General features: G+C 43.7%; 1 protein-coding gene across 1 annotated transcript in view; it reads right to left on the bottom strand.

Moving 5' to 3' along the window:
* Positions 1 to 20206, bottom strand: part of LOC126272809 (otoferlin-like) — a 189848-nt gene that overhangs the window by 133718 nt on the left and 35924 nt on the right. The window contains exon 4 of the mRNA XM_049976035.1: positions 10479 to 10666. Coding sequence (XP_049831992.1) covers positions 10479 to 10666 — 188 coding nt within the window. The remainder of the gene's footprint in view (positions 1 to 10478; positions 10667 to 20206) is intronic.

Here is a 20206-nt window from a genome sequence, read left to right as displayed (position 1 = left end):
TGCTATTGAAGTTACATGCCTGGAATTTATACCAATTTAGGTGTAAACTAAGAGCTTTCTAAAGATATGTCGATCGACATAATCGGATGAATCGTTTAGATTTTGGAAATTCGTTGCTGGATTTTATTTGTGTAATTTACAGTCAGATACTAAACTTTAAACTAATAGAGATATTAAAAATCTCATTACACCGTCAGAATCATAGTGCAGATAATGGTGATGTACATGTTTCTTTTTGCGGTATCATGATTCCTCTGGCTATTCTTAATTTCTATATGAACTGTGAAATGTCTACCATTATGGTTTCACAAAGTCCGCCATCTTTGGCACTCCTGGTATACAAATCTCCTTCATAGACACAAAGCCCAGTCCTCGCCACAGCGTCAACACGAAGTCCCAGCCACGCGGTCGGCCTGGGCCACGTGCTGGGGCTACCCCTCTTTCTCCGGCTAAGGTTCAGCACCACGCGGTTGCCGACGAGTTCGGCTAGCCGAGCGGCCCGTACGGCCACGCCAGTTTCGAACTTAGAATGGTTTCAGTGTACCACAACTCGCCCGTTACCTCACACTATCCTAAAAAACATATTGCTGTGATTTTTTGCTAACTTACAGGTAAATGGCATAGTGTCAATGAAAGTCCCAACCAATCACACCAAAATAATTAAAACCATACAGATCGTACACCAGATAACACCCATTCCAATGAAATTATCTACTTAGGGAAAATGCATAATCCAACGTTGCGTCTAGATTTCGCGACATTTTACCTTTTTTTTTTCATGGAGCACGTCTAGTGGTGTGTTACTGCCGCTGTTGCGGCATGGTGATATTTTTCCGTTGCCTCGGTATCAATTGTAATCAGGCAGCACAGCTAACCCAATTTGACGGCTTTGTACATCCTTTCTACGTTGTCTCGCTTACATGGCTGATAACACACATGTTATCACTTGCAGCTAAACTGCGGACGGCCGTAAGAATTCCTATTGTTGTTCCTGGTGATGAATGCAAGTACAGATACCTCGCTTCAAGTTTAAGAACAGTGAAGAACAAACTGTCGGCCAATCTTATCATCAACTTGTAGTATAGGTGACAACTCATCCTTGCACATTTCCTTCAACTACTCGCCAGACACTGTCCTACTGAAATATGTATGTAGAGTTGCCTGAAGGAAAAGCAGGACCTCTACACTCCAACATCTAACTGATGTAGTGATTGCTGTATGTACTGCACCCAATATGTAGCAGGTGAAACCTACATTTACTTCTATTCTACAAAGCACTGTGAAGTGCGTGGCAGAGGGTATTTAAATTGTACCAATTATTAGTAGCGCTTTTTCTCGTTCCATTAGCTCATCTAACGAAGGAAAAACCATAGCTTAATCGCCTCTGTACGCACCTGTTATTAGTATAATCTTGCCTTCGCGATCCACACGAGAGTGATACTAGGGCTTTGTAGAATGTTCTTAGACTCCTCGCATAAATATGGTTTTTGAAATTTTATATCTAGGCTTTCACGTCTACAAGTATTTTCAAGTGCCTGCCAGTTAAGTTTTTCATCATTTCCGTGGGACGCTCTCCTATGGATCAAACAAGCGGCTGAGAGCATTCCTGCTGTCCTTCTTGGTATATATTCAACGTCCTGTCTTACTCCTACTTGCTGCGGGGCCTCCACACTTGAACATTATTTTATGGTGGTTAGTATGAGTGTAGTGTAATCATTCTCCTTTGTAAACTGTTTGAATTTTCCTAGTCTCCTACCAGCGCACCGAAGTCTGCCCTCTACTTTACCAGCTGATCATGTGACCATTGCAATTCACATATCCAGAAATTATTATACCAAGGAATTTGTGTGATACGACTACTTACGAGTGGCGTTTAATAAGTTATGCAACATATATTTTCCTCGACCAAGTTCGGTTTAAAAAATTCAGAATTTGTTGTGGGACATCGTGGAATATTCCCGCTTCAGCCCCTATTGTTTTATGAAGTTCCGACAGGTGGTGGCGTCACACGTAACCTTCAAAACGGCGTAGCAATGGAGATGCGTTCCAAGCAGAGAGCTGTCATTGAGTTTCTTTTGGCGGAAAAACTAGAGCATCGCAGATATTCACAGGCGCCTGCAGAGTGTCTGTGGGAACCCGGCAGTGAAAAAAAGCAAGGTGAGTCGTTGGGCGGGGCCACTGTCATCATCGCAACAAGGTCGTGCAAACTTGCCCGATCCCCCGCGTGCCGGCTGGCGGCACACAGCTGTGGCTCCTGTAATGTTGGAACGTGGGGACACTCTCATTCGAGGTGATCGACGGACCACAGCCAAATACCTCGCTGCACAACAAGATCACACAGGCCTGCGCAAGCGCGGGCTCCTCGGAATTCTTAATTGGACTGTTCTTCCTCTTCCATACTACAGGCCGGATCTCACACCTTCGGACTTCCATCTGCATGGCTCAATGAAGAACGCACTCCGCGTGAAGCAGTACGTGGATGATGCGGAGGCTATTGATGCAGCAAGAAGTTGGCTCCGACGTCGCCAAGTAGAGTGGTACCATCCGGTCATAAACGTCCTCCCAGTGAGGTGGCGTCAGGCCGTCACACTGAACGGAGATTATATTGAAAATTACTGTTCTGTAGTCAAATGAGAGGGGAATAATTTGATGCACTGGAATCTTGAACAAAACCAACCTGCTTTCAGAAAAATATTGTGTCGCATTATGTATTGAACGGCCCTCATACATTGTGACTAACGTATGCTATAGTAAGAGAATACTGGGCTTCCTTCTTGTGTAGTGCACGATATTACATTCCTGAACATATAAGCAAGTTGCCCAGTCTTTGCACCAGTTTGAAATTTTATCAAGATCTGACTCAATAGTTGTACTTGTTCTTTCAGACATTGCTTCATTATAACTAAACATATCATCTGCAGAAAGTTTGAGATTAAGATTGATATCATCGTTTAAGGTCATTCACAAACAGCATGAACAGGAAGGATTCCAATACACTTCGCTGAGACAAGAGTGAAGTTACGTCTACCTCTGTAGCTGACTCCCTATGTCGGTGACTCTCAGTCTAAGATAACATGCCTACAAAGAAATATTAAATCCAGTGACAAACTTCGTTTGAAACCCCTTAGTATCTGACGCCACGCGCATGGTTGACAAGATAGGATAGAAATTCCCTGTGGCCAGGCTGTGAAAACTTCATGGAAGATCTGTGTGTCTGTCTTTTGTTGTCTCACGGCTATCATAAGCAGTTAGATCGATGGTATTTTTTTTTAAAAATTTACATTCTACCGCACCCAGTGATGAAGCAAAGTATCCATTAACATCTCTCAGTTTACATTATCAAGTCCATAACGCCGACGGAAAAGTAAAAGTTACTATCACTCGTTCTTAGTCCTCGGATAAAATTTTGAGAACACCTGTTAGGGCACGACATACCGAACGGATCACCGATTATGCTTGTGTATCGGTCGATTGTAGCACATACTTGGATGCAACAGATGCTGATCTATTACAATGCGCTTCTCAAACGTTTTAGAGAAATGGAAGTTCAAAGTTTTACGAGTCTGTTGAATACACTACGACAGCATGAGCAGTGCCTTCTCTGCGATAGCGCAACCGGTTAAGGCAGTACACTTGAAGTCTGCCCATACCGTATTCGAGTCTAACTGATTTTTTTTTTTAATCTTACAACAAACACTTGTGTCGGTAAACGAATCTTGTTTATTCAGAAGGGAAACGTTATGTTAATGGCAGCCACGTAGTACATTCGTGTCAAGATACAATAAGGAAGTGTGATGGATGGACATTTATTTATCTATACATTCATGTGCGTATCGCAGTGGAGTAATACTTGACAATACCTGTTTCGAAAAATGTACACCGTATCCGTATTCTATTTGGAGCGTCAATATAAAGTAGCTGCATCCCCTACTCGTGGAGTAATCCGAAGTTACCCGTTTTCTTACCTGCGGTGTTGCACGCCGTTTCGTTTTCGTACTGGAAGTGACTGAATTGCTACTCTACAGTTCTTAATTACTGAGGACAATCGTTCGTTAATGTAGCAAAATGATTATTATTATTATTATTATTATTATTATTATTATTATTATTATTATTATTGTCTCTTCCCGTAGAAACATGATTCTTGGTGTCATTAGAAGAGTTGATCTAAGATTAGAAAAGGAATGGCGTTAGTCGAATGCAGCACAGGCAGACTTTTAGTCATCCATGTTAGACGGTTACACAAAGGCTACTGCTTGACGGCGGGGGCTCTCATTTAGCAATCGTGAATCTCGTACAACTTTGAATCTCGATTTGTCTAAAATGCTTGAAAAGCGCATCGTACTAGAGAAGTATTTGTTAGCTGTAAGTAAGTACTAAAAAAGTGCAAAATATAGACAAAATTGGTGATCCGTCGGGTGCATGTTCTGTTGTTAAATTATTTACTGTTTCCTTAGTGTGAGCAGCAATCTGCGACTGTTTGCTGGTGCCTCTGTGGTATACGGAAAAGTATCTTCGTTGAGTGACTGCTAAAGGATGTCGGATGACTTAGACAGAATTTCTACTTCTACATCTACATCTACATCCATACTCCGCAAGCCACCTGACGGTGTGTGGCGGAGGGTACCCTGAGTACCTCTATCGGTTCTCCCTTCTATTCCAGTCTCGTATTGTACGTGGAAAGAAGGATTGTCGGTACGCTTCTGTGTGGGCTCTAATCTCTCTGATTTTATCCTCATGGTCTCTTCGCGAGATATACGTAGGAGGGAGCAATGTATTGCTTGACTCTTCGGTGAAGGTATGTTCTCGAAACTTTAACAAAAGCCCGTACCGAGCTACTGAGCGTCTCTCCTGCAGAGTCTTCCACTGGAGTTTATCTATCATCTCCGTAACGCTTTCGCAATTACTAAATGATCCTGTAACGAAGCGCGCTGCTCTCCGTTGGATCTTCTCTATCTCTTCTATCAACCCTACCTGGTGCGGATCCCACACTGCTGAGCAGTATTCAAGCATTGGGCGAACAAGCGTACTGTAACCTACTTCCTTTGTTGTCGGATTGCATTTCCTTAGGATGCTTCCAATGAATCTCAGTCTGGCATCTGCTTTACCGACGATCAACTTTATATGATCATTCCATTTTAAATCACTCCTAATGCATACTCCCAGATAATTTATGGAATTAACTGCTTCCAGTTGCTGACCTGCTATTTGGTAGCTAAATGGTAAGGGATCTATCTTTCTATGTATTCGCAGCACATTACACTTGTCTACATTGAGATTGAATTGCCATTCCCTGCACCATGCGTCAATTCACTGCAGATCTTCCTGCATTTCAGTACAATTTTCCATTGTTGCAACCTCTCGATACTCCACAGCATCATCTGCAAAAAGCCTCAGTGAACTTCGGATGTCATCCACCAGGTCATTCATGTATATTGTGAATAGCAACGGTCCTATGACACTCCCCTGCGGCACACCTGAAATCACTCTTACTTCGGAAGACTTCTCTCCATTGAGAATGACATGCTGCCTTCCCTCTTTATCACTTGGTGTGATAAATGGCTGTTTGTCCTACATTTAGAAAAAAATGTAAGTTAATTAGGAAAAACTTTTCGGTATGTTCGAATACAATATTAGTGATGTGCTGCTAGACACAGTCAAATTGGTGACATGTCTGGGTCTAACGGTGCAAAGCGATATGAAGTGGAATGAGATCGTAACGGCGGCGTAAGGAAGGTGGATGGTCGACTTTGGTTTATTCAGAGAATTTTAGGAAAATGTGGCTTATCTATAAGGGAGACTGCGTATAGAGGACCAGTGTGACCCATTCTTGAGTACTGCTCTAGTGTTTGGGACGCCACTCATAGGTCGGATTCACGGAAGACAACGAAACAGTTCAGAAGCGTGATGTTAGATTTGTTGCCGGTAGAGTCAATAAAATTCTTCTGTGTTTGAGGCCGCATTGTCATCTGTAAATTTCCGGCGTTTCGGCAACCGGTACAAGGCGCCTTCCTCAGGGTGTATTGCTAACTGCTGAATGAGCACTAGTATGGATACTTATATACTATGGAGGAGTGCTGTCATTGGATGTGAGGGTGTGGAGGAAGGGTATTAGAAATTCAAATGGCTCCGAGCACTATGCGACTTTACTTCTAAGGTCATCAGTCCCCTAGAGCTTAGAACTACTTAAAACTAACTAACCTAAGGACATGACACACATCCATGCCTGAGGCAGGCTTCCAGGTTGAAGCGCCTAGAACCGCTCGGCCACAGCTCCGGTGGCATGAAACTTGTTAATTGTATGTTTCGTCGAGCTCAGAATGTCTTTTATTGTGTTGTTGCTACGAAAAATCGGCTTAATGCCTGCTGATGGACAATTTTGTCCAGACGTTTCATACCACCGGAGTTTATGAAGTCGGGTGCGAATGTGGACTGGTGTATGTAGGTGAGACTGGGCGATCATTAAGCACAAGGACAACTGAACACGACAGATACATCCGCTCAAACAATACAACAAATCAGCGGTGGCAAACACCAGGAACAGTGCAGGATGAAGATCGAATTTCGAAAGGCTCGCGTATTGGCGAAACAACCGTTTAGTTTGAGGAGGAAGATTAGAGAGGCTATTGAAATAGCCAAGCGACCCGACAATATGAGTAGAGAAGACAGGTACCGACTTCCAGCGCCTTGGCTGCCAGTTGTGACAGCTTTTCGGAGGGACAGCTCTCGCAGAGCAACAGGCGCTCTGTAAGCCACAGCGGTGGAGGGTACACAGAGCGCTGACGCGGCCTAGTCGATACTAGGCCGTTAATAAACAACGCTACGCTGCAGTCGCCCCTCAGTGTCCTATTCGCCGATTTCCACCAATGGCAAGCAATAAAGGAAACTCCAATGGGAAACGCCCATTTCCGCCAATGACAACACGTAATGCAAAGACCAATAAAATGAACTCCTAATACCCTTCCTCCTCACCCTCACATCCAACGACAGCACGCCTCCGTAGTATATAAGTATCTAAATTAGTGCTCATTCAGCATCCCTCCAAAGCCCAGGCGATCATTGTAGGCAAAACCACCCCTTCCTTCCGCCTCCTTGATTTCTATCTCTCCATCTATGGCCGTCCTATCTCCCTCACTCCCACCCTCAAGTACCTTGGCGTCACCCTCGACCGTCGCCTCTCCTGGACCCCCCATCTCCGCCTCCTCAAGCTCCTTTCAGGCCGTACGTGGGGTCTGGACCCCTCCACCCTCCTCCACACCTATAAATCCCTCATCCGCCCTATCCTCTGCTACGCCCATCCGGCCTGGATCTCCGCCCCCCCTTCCTTTTATAAATCCCTTCAAATCCTTGAACGCCATGCTCTCCGCCTCGCCTATCGCATCCGTCTCCCCCCCCCCCCCCCCCCACGCGGATCCTGTATGATCTCATTCCTTTCCCCCACCTCCTCCTTTTCCTTGAAAGGCTAGGGATCCTGTACACCTCCCGCAAACTCGACCCGCCTCACCCGCTTGTCTCGCCCATCCTCTCCCAACCCCGCCCGCTGCCGCGCCTGTATTCCCACATCCCACCCGGTCTCCATCTCTTCACCCTCCTTACCCTCTCCCAAGGTGGCTTCTGGCAGCTCCCTCTCCCTGATGATGTCCTCCTCCCCTCCATCTACCCCTCCTATTAACTTTGATCCTCCCTCCCTCTTCCTCTGTCTGTTCCTTTGGGCACCCTCCCTCCCTCCTCCCTTTCTCCCCACCCCTCCCCCGAGCTTCCCCTCCCCTGTCCCTCTCCCCCTCCTCCCATCTCCTCAGCCATTGGCATCTTTGTTCTCCCCTCCCCACCCTCTCCCCCCCTCACCTTTCTTCCCCGCTTGGCAGGTCCCCAGACTCGCACACAATACGCGGAATTTCGCGCGCCGGAGATCATCGCCATCTGTGTCTCGTGTGTGTGTGACGTCGTTTTGTGATTTTGGTGTCCGCCGTCACGCTTCTACGTTCACTTGTGCCATCGGATTCGTCAGTGTCCTGTGTGCCGTGTCAATGTGTTTTCAGTGTCGTTATCATCGAGTGTGAACGGCTCCATGTTTTTTGTGTCTCTGTGACCACTATTTTTTAGCCCATCACTATGTTCTTTCTGTTTCTCCAACCTGTGTTCTGTCATTGTCATCACTATGGCTGAAGAGCGGCGTAGCATGCCGCTGACAGCCTACCTGTTTGAATAGATATTAAAATACCAATAAAGCAAAAAAAAATGCTCATTTAGCAGCAAGGATACACCCTGAGGAAGGCGCTTTGCAACAGTCGCGGAAACGTCGGAATTTTACAGTTGACAATGCGGCCTCAAACCCACAAGAATTTTATTGACTCTGACATCGGCAGTGGAAGCCTACGTTTCACTTGTAACCGGTAGGTTTGTTCAAAGCACGAGTATTACGGAGATGCGTCGTAAACTTGATTGGGAATTCCTAGAGGGAAGACGACGTTCTTTCCACGAAACACTATTGGGAAAACCCAGGAAACCGGCGTTTGCAAATTACAGCAAACAATTCTACTGCCGTCAGCGTATATCTCGCATAAGCACCCCAAAGACAAGATAAGAGAAATTAGAGCTGGTGCGCTGGACCGTTTCTCCCTCACTCCATTTGCGAGTGGAAGAGGAATGAGAGTGGCCACTAGTGGTATAGGATATCCTCGTCCACACTTCATACGGTGGCTTACGGAGTGTGTATGTAAATATAAATGTACTGCCCTCTAAAGAAGCCGTTGCTCCCACGGTCACCAAGATAATCTGCGTATAAAACCAAATTAAGATACTTAGAAGCGTAATTGCTGCGAATGACGTGTTTCTTCGGAAGTTAGTAGTGTGATGTTCATAGTAACAGGTCTGTGTTACTGCTGAAGCTTGTAAGGTGTCAGGCAAATCCAACACCTTCCATGAAAACCCTAACATAATAAGCAAAACTTTTAGTATGTCACACAGCTCCGAATAAATTGTGACATTAAATTAACCAAAGTAATACAAGTAACGAGTGAGCAAATGGAATGCCACAGACTAACACAAGAATGCCTAAATGCGTGTCGTACCTTCCCACCGTGAGGCAGACGCAGTTTCGAGGGGAGAAACGAGGACAGAAGCCGAGAGCAGAACCGTGTTAAGCTAGAAGGTCCTACGATAAGGGAAGGTCTGGACACCTACGGCGCCAGCTAACCAGTAGGGCCACACAACCCGCACTTTTTAGCATCAGGTAAAGCGTCTCAGGTACGTCAAGGACCACCCCCCAGCCCATGTTAAAAGATAGAGCCCTCCAGAAGAACAGTATAGATCTTACGATAACTCTAAAAGGACCACACCAGCTGCAGGTTTTAGCGTGAGACTTTTTAGCGTCTCTGTTACGTTGCAAACTTTAAAAACATTGCCCCACCACGAAAAGTATAACGTTTCTCATTGGATAGACAGAATTTTTGTAGGCGGAGCTTAAGGTTAACATTGAGACCCTGATTGGTCAGATGAAAACACAGCCAGATAGTTTTTTTAAACTAACTTCGGTAAATTGTAGTAAGGAGAAGTTAGGAAAGAGTTAGTTCCGAGACGGCGAGCTGGATAGCTGGTGCGCCGGCCGCTGCCGCCCTGACGCTGCCTAACCAACGACAAGGTAATGAACGCACGCGATGCCGCATTTTTGAGCGCATAAGGCTTCACTCAGAACTGCAGAAGACTCATCTGTTACACCCCTTTTTTGCGTAATACTAGTGTCGATCGTTAATTAAAACTCATGGTGTTCACATTTGCCACTTGAAGTAAAAATCTGAAACGCGATGATTTTTCTTTTATATAGTTATTGAAAAGCCACATCAGCCACTGTAATTTACGACAAGTTAAATAAGTAATTAAAGATAATTGAGGGTCACTGTAGACCATTTTGATAGTTTTGTCTTTTGTGATACTTAAATTAAACCTAGATTACAGATGTGATATGGCCTAGGTCATCCTTCGATCGATTGTAGAACTTGGAAACCCATTCAGGGAATATTCCTTCACTTTTTTTGTTGAACGCAGTTGGTTTTTACCATCCTGTATTAAAACATTTCCTTTTATCAATAGGGCAATTTATAAACAATGTTTTGTGAGTAGAATAAAATTTCCTATGGTAAACTTAACTGATTTTTCGACGTTATTTTACCAGGTAACTAAAAATAGGAAAGCCTTGAACCCTTTCAACTAAATTTAGTTAGTATTAGGATTCTTTTACAGGGAGTGCAGTGGAGCTGACGCTGGAATCGTTTAGTATTTGGTTATATCATCGCTAGTCTCACTGAACTCTTCTAAATTCTACATGTCATGTGTGGTCTGGCGTCTCCTTACCAGCAACAGGTCCCAGGTTCAAACTAGTTAATTCCCTAAAAAACACGCTCAGAGCGTCATTGCGCGAAAGTGGTAGGGAGACACGATATAGTACAAACAGATACCACCATGAATGTTTAGAAGCTTACGAGGGAGGCGGCCAGCGAGGCGAGCGCGTTGGAGAGCGCCATCCTGGTGTGGAAGCGCGGCCAGCGGCGGCGCAGCACGGCGCACGGCTTGCGCGTCCCCAGCCGCAGCCTGCAGTAAGCGTCGCCGTCGCGCGAGGGCGCCGCCCGCAGCGGGATCGACATGGCGCCGCTCTCCGTCACCTCAGACTCTGCACCAGCAAAGGCACCGAGCACAGCGCTAAAGTCTCACTGCGTAGCATACCTAGAAATACTTCTGCCGCCTTTAGGACAGCCATAAGAGTAATACTGTACACACAAGAGAAATCGATCTAGAGACACCAAATAGTACCGCGTAGCACTGGCGTGTGGTAGCACGGATTCCATCAAATTCTCAAGTCACTGTGATAGAATACCGCTGAAGTTACGCATAGAATTAGCCGGATAGCGGTGCAAGACGAGAACAACCCGACGATGCAGTTACAGACATACTCGACAGGACTAAGGTCGGATATTCGGAATGGAGGAGTGGGGGTGGTGGGCATGTAAGCATTCTTATGTCCGTAGAGTCTTTTGAAACAGTATTCTAAAGCAGTGTGTTTCTGAATTGATCGTGGGTGAGAGACGGTGACAAACGCATCAGAGGCTCAATTCATGGTACTGCAAAATCTCGCAGAAGACTATATCTGCATCAGGTGAACGGCAGTATGTTGGTTTGTGGTATGCACTGCTGCATGCACAGTCGTGTGGAGCTCTTGGTGCTCGCCACGAGTACCGCAACATCAGTCCAGACGACGTTTTGCTTACTCCGTGCGTCGTCCTTACGCCGTGTGTCTATACCCTCGTTCAACTCTGTGCCTTGCGACTTATGCGGCGCAGAGGTATACGTAGTAGAAAGTGGCTGCAGTGTTTCTCAATCTCTATGTCGCCACACATTGGTGTGTCACATACACATAGCAGGTGCATCGCGAGATCTTTAATGTCTTCAAAATCTTACGCATATAAAATGTATAGAACATTTTATTATGATGGTCATTTCTCCCTACGTAGGTGGCCGCTAACACAACATCTGTACTTTCTGAAGAGAAAACTGATGATTGAAATGTCGCGAAAACGTCTTGCCGCAATGAAAACCGCCTCTGTTATTAGGTGTCACCCCTCTTCGCTTATCATGTCCATGAAACGCTGTCCATTATTTCAAGATAACATAAAACGTACTGCCCTTCTTTCGACTTTTTCGACGACCTCCGTCTGTCCTATCTGGTAACGAACTCCACATAGCAATGCTCTGGCAGAGGACCGACAAGCGTAGTATAGGCAGACTCTTTTGTACACCCACTGAATCTTTCAGGTGTTTGCCAACAAAACGCAGTCTTTGGTTTGCGTTCCTTACAACATCATCTATGTGATCGTTTCGATTTAAACTCGTCGTCATTACGTCTTATGTGATAAATTTGTAAAATTTGTATCTTATAGTCGTTCCATAATTAAAAAATGTATTGTATGTACTTCACGTGTTTGCTTTCTTGCCTCTAGACAAAAAGTGAAATGTAGGTATGACTGTCGCGAGTATTTAAAAAAAACGATTCTTTGGTGGAAGTGGTTCTGGACAGTTGGCTATTCACCAATAATTCATATTAAAGTAGCACCTAAAATGCTGCAGCGTAGTTCGCCTATCCGCTATAACAACCCACAATAGTCAATGGCAACCTCACTCGTCAATACGTTATTGCCCACCTCCGTTGACTCTGGAGATGGAAATTTATCTCGAATGGATATACTCGAAGAACAACTCTCACGCCGGCCGGGATGGCCGAGCGGCTGTAGGTGCTACAGTCTGCAACCGCACGACCGTTACCATTTGATCCGAGTGGTGAACTCTGTCAGAACGGGGGTGAAGCAGTAATTCTCTCAACAAATACGTTTTATTTCGATCGAAATATCACCACTTATTATTTTAACTGCATAAAACCTACTAATAACGGTTTAGATGCACAAAATTTAACAAAGACGGTCATAAATATTCAAAATTTCTCTACTGTATACATTGAACAGCCATTACATTATGACCACTGCTCTGCTGTCGATATAAACCTGTCCCAGCGATAGCAGCGGCAACTGGCGAGGATTTACTCTTGTTCAGACTCAAGAACGTTAAACGTAGTGTCAATGAGCTTGCTGTCCATGTGTAGAGCGGGGAAGGCACGCGATATATTTGACTTTGACCGAGGGCAGACTGTGGTGGTCCTGAGGTTTAGCACAAGCATTTACAGAACTGCTCTGCTGTGGTGGCTATCTTTCAACACGTGGCGAACCAAGATGAAACCACGTCTAGACATCGTTGGGCTGGGCGGCCACCCGTCATTACAAAATGGTTTAAATGACTCTGAGCACTATGGGTCTTAACATCGGATGTCATCAGTCCCCTAGAATTTAGAACTACTTAAAACTAACTAATCTAAGGACTGTAACGCCTGGAACCTATCGGCCACTGCGGCCGGCCCGTCATTAGACAATTCTGACGTTGTAGGCTGGGCAGACTGGTAAAACAGGGCAGGCGGCGATCTGCCGAGAAATTAAAATCAGACTTGTAAGGTGTCAGGCAAACCCAACACCTTCCATGAAAAACCTGATATGATAAGCAAATCCAGCAGTATGTCACATAGCTCCGAATAAATCGTGATAAGGGACAGACACCCACGTCGCCAGCCAAACGCCAGGACCACCCCCCCAGCCCATCTTAAAAGATAGAGCCCTCCAGAAGAACAGTATAGATCTTACGATAACACTAAAAGGGCCACCCCAGCTACAAGTTGTAGCGTGAGACTTCTTCGCGTCTCTGTTACGTTGCAAACGTTGAAAACATTGCACCAGCATGAAAAGTATAACGTTTCTCATTGGATAAACAGAATTTTTGTAGGTGGAGCTTAAGGTTAACTTTGAGACCCTGATTGGTCAGATGAAAACACAGCCAGATTTTTTTTTAAAACCAACTTCAGTAAATTGTAGTAAGGAGAAGTTAGGAGAGAGTTGCTTCTGAGACGGCGAGCTGTATGGAGCTGCGCCGCCCGCCGCCACCTGACATCCCTAACCAACGACAAGGTAATGAACACACACAATGCCGCATAACAGAGCATAAAGCTTCACTCAGAACTGCAGATGTCTCATCTATTACACCCCCTTTTTGCGTAATACTAGTGTCGATCGTCAATTAAAGCTCATGTTATTCACATTTGCTACGTAAGTTAAAATCTGAAACGCGAAGATTTTTCTGTTATATAATTATTGAGATGCCACATCAGCCACTGCAATTTATGACAAGTTAATTAAGTAATTAAAAATAATTGAAGGTCACTGTAGACCATTTTGAAAGTTTTCTCTTTTATGAAACTTAACATAAATTTAGATTATAGATGTGATATGGCATAGGTCATCCTTCGATCGATTATAGAATTTGGAAACCCATTCAGGGAATATTCGTTCACATTTTTGTTGAACGTAGTTGGTTTTTATCATCATGTATTAAAATATCTCCTCTTATCAATAGTTCAATTTATAAACAATGTCTTGTCAGTAGAATAAAATTTCCAATGGTAAACTTAACTGCTTTTTCGACGTTATTTTACCAGCTAACTAAAAATAGGAAAGCTTTGAACCCCATCCACTAAATTTAGTTAGTATTAAGATTCTTTTACAGGGAGTGCAGTGGAGGTGACGCTCAAATCATTTAGTATTTGATTATATCATCGCTAGTCTCACTGAACTCTTCTGAACTCTACATGTCCTGTGTGGTCTCGCGTCTCCTTACCAGCAACAGGTCCCAGGTTCATATTAGTCAATTCCCTAAAAAACACACTCAGAGCGTCGTTGCGCGGAAGTGGTAGGGAGACACGACTTAGAACACACAGACACCTCGCAGAATGTTAGAGAATGGCGACCCTGCCGGGATGGTAAAATACCATGATTGAAGGTCGACCACATGCCAAACTATGTCAGAAAAATATCCTGTTAAAAAATTTCTGTGATAATTTTTTTTGATAGGCATAAATATATGGAAACAGTAGCTACAGTGATAGTAAAAAAGTATTCGATAGAAAGTGAGACATTCTAGCAGAGACAATAGCATGATTAAGTTATGAATTTTAATATTGTTAGAATTAAGTTTTCCCTCCAATGCAAGCACACAGGTTGCGGATATATCGTTGACAAGTTGGTTCTGACCCAACAAGTAAGTGAATGGATTGTCAGTCTTGGGTATAATAAGTGTCAAGTCGCGTGAACAAAAAGTTTACGAAACGTGTCAGATAGTATGAGAGCATTTTGACGCGAATTAGGGCGCGTGAATTGCTTTTCAAACAGAAAATAATGGATTCTGAAAGATTAGCAATGGCAGATCGAGACACTGACCGAATTGAGGTAGAGACCCAGCATGAAGATGGACAGAGAATAGAGGGCAGTACAACAGACGATGCATTATCGCGACAAATAGGACAGATAATGCACCAAAACGAGGATAATGTACGTCAAGGCATAGAAAACGTAAGTCAGCATACGACAGAGAAGCAGGGAAGTAGAGAGACAGTGGATGACGATTCTAACATGCGTCTTGAATACGTAGAACCCATAGTACAAGTAATCAGAGCTCCTTCACCACAGAGTACAAAGAATTCGAGCAGAAACGTGTCACCGCACAGTTCAATGCAATCGGTTGCAAACCAACACTTGGGCGGAAGTACAGAGCGTAGGACGTCGGAAGAAAACGCAATAGGACCCACCAATCTGGCAGAATTATTACAACAAATTAAGGAAACCGTGACAAGACAAAATAAAGATATTACGAACCAAATTAAAATTCCGAATGTAGAAACGAGGAAACAAATTGCAGATACCATGAGACAAATGCGTGAGATTAAAGAACAAAACAAAACAAAAATTCAGTTGCACCTAAGTCATATTGAAGACGAGGCAAAAGAATCTCGAGAAGTGATAGGAAACTTAATAACAGGTCAAAACCAATTGAGAACAGACATTGACAAGGTACAAGCAGACGTACAAACTTTGCATAATGACATTCAGGACGAGATCAAAACATTATGTAACAACACCCAGGGAGAAGTTAAGAAACTAGAGAAACAGATAAACGTAATTACTAGACAAGCAACAGGTACAGCGCGTGAAATTGTTGAAAACAGTGTGTTACACAAACGCATCACGAAAGCAGCGCTGAAAAGATATGATAACAGCATAGTCAAAATAGAAGCGCAAACGAAGCAACAATTTCAGAAATTGCGAACAGAGTTGTGGCAAACCACTGAAGAGCATAGTGAACAAGATCGAACAAGCACTGACTGTGCAATCACATCCGTGTCTGTAACAGCTCCGGAAAAACAATCAACTAACGAAGATATCATGCATTTGCGATTCCAATCACAGGCGGAAAGTAACATACGTGAAATCAGAACAGCAACAAGCACGTTTCGAAATTCTTGATGAACAAACGGCACCACAAACACATGCAGAACCACAAATTTGTTTCAAGACAGTTTGGATCGTGCAATGAAGCTGCAAGGTTAGCCAGACAGGATACCCAACCAATACGTGACAATGGAAAGCCAGGTCGAGAAGAGTACAGTGCAATGCATTCAGCTACACGTTCACAACCGATGGAAGAAAATTATTGCGTACCACTCCAACGATACTACGCAAGGGTAGGCGAAGGTTACAGTGGACAATATCCAATGGATCTTCCACAACCGGAAAGAACGACGGGAGAAGCGATCAGAAACAAAAGTGGCGAAGAATCGCGAATTTCATATGGAACTATGACGAAGTACGACAACGATCATTTCCCCACAGTCAGAACATTTCAACACTTTCGAGAAGGAAAATCATTACATCCACGAACTTTTATTGATCAATTCCGAGTAGGAATACCAGAACTCTGGACGCTAGCACACAAATTAGACTTTATATGTGCACACATGTCAGGAACAGTCGCAGAAACCATGCAGAACGTTGCAGCGACATGCCGATCGTACGAAGATTTCAGAGAGAAGTTTCTCTCACGATATTGGTCCAACGAAGCACAGAACAGAGTGAAGTACGAATTATTGCAGAACCCATATTTTGGAAATTCAGGAGAGAAGAGACCCGTGAAATTTTTCGAAGTAATCGCAAACAAAAATCAATACTTAGATGTAGCGTACAGTGACAGAGAGTTGATTAAATTATGCACGACGAAGTTACCACTGAAATACCAGCAATCATTAGTAGGTCGCGGAGGCAAGGACGTCGAAGCATTTAAAGGTATTCTAAGGGAACTAGAGTTCATATTTTCGGAAGATGACGCAAGAAAAAGACGAAGCGCACGTGAAAACGGAAGCAAAAAGCAGTGGAATCTACAAGACACAGTACGAAGAAACAATAATTACGAACCACGCGATAACTTCGAACCAAGAAACGACAACAGATTTCAACAAAAAAACGGCTATGGATTTAGAAGAGAATATGGCAATAACTATAATTCACCCAGGAACGGCAACAAGTATTACAGAGGGAATAACGACAACCAGAACGGGTATTTGAGAACCAATAGACCGACAATATGTCAACAAAGAAAACAATATCAACAAGCGGAGCAAGAAAAGAGAATACAGATAGAAGACGTGGAGGTAAAACCACCAAACCCCGATAAACGTTCGAATTGACAGCTAGGCGCCCATGCCAAAGAGAATGACGGACCGACCCAGGACAATTGCAGCACCTTGAACAGAGAAGTAAATACCTTATCACGAGAAGAGAAGAAGGAAGATTACAAAACCGCAGGGACCAGATGAAAACGAAGACAGGAAAATAACAATATCGTGTTGGGAGAAATTAATTGAGAGAATACTGACGAGGAAGATGAATTACCAGAGGCATGCACAACGAATGTAGGAGGAAAGGACGAAGTAATGAGTATTGCAGAGCTATTTGAGATGGAAACCATGGAAAGCGAATTCAATGAGGATAATGTGCAGTCGACAGAAGTTGAAAATAAATTACTAGTGGGCACACAACCCAACGTATATAATAAGGGAAGTTATGAAGCGATAATTAGGACATTTAAATGCGATTATGTGGAAGTAGCGACGAAGAAGGAAAAGATATACGAAGATGAGGAAAAAGTAGAGGATGTTGAAGAAAGCGTATGTGAAAGAAGAAATAGAGAAGAGGAAATAAAAGAGAGACAAGTAGAAGTCGGAGCTTATCCTACAGAAAGTTCGAATTCAGAAGGGAAATTCCTGAAAAGACTCATGTATGATTCAGTGGAGGATTCGTTGATGCAAGAAGAAGAAGAACAGAACCAACCCTTTCAAATTCAACCAGTTGTGAAGGCCATGGTAAAGCATATCACAGTCAATATTGTAATTGATAGTGGAAGTGTACTGACCGCGATCTCGGAAAATTTATTTATGCAGTGTAATGCCAATGACGAATTGCCAGTTCTGAAAACACTTAAGATTAAAGTAAGAGGTCCTATTAGAAACAATGCTGCGGAAGTTAGGAGACAAACAAGGTTAACTGTTTCGTGTCAAGGCCAAAAGATCGAAGCCAACTTCCTGATTATACCTAAACTAACTGTAGATTTGATTATAGGTGCAGATTCTTTTTAAATGAGAGACGAACGATAATAGATATGGGGAAAGGTAGCGTAACATTCGGCAATGTCACACTTCTCTTTGAGCAAAAGCTAAAATTAGAAGAAATACCAGTTATAAACAAACAATTAAGAATGATGCGAGATACATCTACATCTACATTTATACTCCGCAAGCCACCCAACGGTGTGTGGCGGAGGGCACTTTACGTGCAACTGTCATTACCTCCCTTTTCTGTTCCAGTCGCGTATGGTTCGCGGGAAGAACGACTGTCGGAAAGTCTCCGTACGCGCTCGAATCTCTCTAATTTTACATTCGTCATCTCCTCGGGAGGTATAAGTAAGGGGAAGCAATATATTCGATACCTCATCCAGAAATGCACCCTCTCGAAACCTGGCGAGCAAACTACACCGCGATGCAGAGCGCCTCTCTTGCAGAGTCTGCCACTTGAGTTTGCTAAACATCTCCGTAACGCTATCATGGTTACCAAATAACCCTGTGACGAAACACGCCGCTTTTCTTTGGATCTTCTCTATCTCCTCCGTCAACCCGATCTGGTACAGATCCCAAACTGATGAGCAATACTCAATTATAGGTCGAACGAGTCTTTTGTAAGCCACCTCCTTTGTTGATGGACTACATTTTCTAAGGACTCTCCCAATGAATCTCAACCTGGTACCCGCCTTACCAACAATTAATTTTATATGATCATTCCACTTCAAATCGTTCCGCACGCATACTCCCAGATATTTTACAGAAGTAACTGCACCAGTGTTTGTTTCGCTATCATATAATCATACAATAAAGGATCCTTCTTTCTATATATTCGCAGTACAATACATTTGTATATGTTAAGGGCCAGTTGCCACTCCCTGCACCAAGTGCCTATCCGCTGCAGATCTTCCTGCATTTCGCTACAATTTTCTAATGCTGCAACTTCTCTGTATATTACAGCATCATCCGCGAAAAGCCGCATGGAACTTCCGACACTATCTACTAGGTCATTTATATATATTGTGAAAAGCAATGGTCCCATAACACTTCCCTGAGGCACGCCAAGGGTTACTTTAACGTCTGTAGACGTCTCTCCATTGATAACAACATGCTGTGTTCTGTTTGCTAAAAACTCTTCAATCCAGCCACACAGCTGGTCTGATATTCCGTAGTCCCTTACTTTGTTTATCAGGCGACAGTGCAGAACTGTATCGAACGCCTTCCGGAAGTCAAGGAAAATAGCATCTACCTCGGAGCCAGTATCCAATATTTTCTGGGTCTCATGAACAAATAAAGCAAGTTGGGACTCACACGATCGCTGTTTCCGGAGTCCATGTTGACTCCTACACAGTAGATTCTGGGTGTCCTAAAACGGCATAATACGGGAGCAAAAAACATGTTCTAAAATTCTACAACAGATCGACGTCAGAGATATAGGTCTATAGTTTTGCGCACCTGCTCGACGACCCTTTTTGAAGACTGGGACTACCTGTGCTCTTTTCCAATCATTTGGAACCTTCCGTTCCTCTAGAGACTTGCGGTACACGGCTGTTAGAAGGGGGGCAAGTTCTTTCGCGTACTCTGTGTAGAATCGAATTGGTATTTCGTCAGGTCCAGTTGACTTTCCTCTGTTGAGTGATTTCACTTGCTTTTCTATTCCTTGGACACTTATTTTGATGTCAGCCATTTTTTCATTTGTGCGAGGATTTAGACAAGGAACTGCAGTGCGGTCTTCCTCTGTGAAACAGCATTGGAAAAAGGTGTTTAGTATTTCAGTTTTACGCGTGTCATCCTCTGTTTCAATGCCATCATCAACCCGGAGTGTCTGGATATGCTGTTTCGAGGCATTGACTGATATAACGTAAGACCAGAACCTCCTAGGAGTTTTGGTCAAGTCGGTACATAGAATTTTACTTTCGAATTCACGCAAAGCCCTCCTAACGCTAACTTTGACATCGTTTAGCTTCTGTTTGTCTGAGTGGTTTCGGATGCGTTTACACTTGCAGTGAAGCTCTCTTTGCTTTCGCAATAGTTTCCTAACTTTTCCCGTGCCTCACAGTTTTACTCGGCACATACCTGTCTAAAACGCATTTTACGATTGCCTTGAACTTTTTCCAT

The sequence above is a fragment of the Schistocerca gregaria genome, chromosome 1, assembly GCF_023897955.1.
Source record: "Schistocerca gregaria isolate iqSchGreg1 chromosome 1, iqSchGreg1.2, whole genome shotgun sequence".
Taxonomy (NCBI): domain Eukaryota; kingdom Metazoa; phylum Arthropoda; class Insecta; order Orthoptera; family Acrididae; genus Schistocerca; species Schistocerca gregaria.
This window is presented reverse-complemented; position numbering and strand designations above follow the sequence as displayed.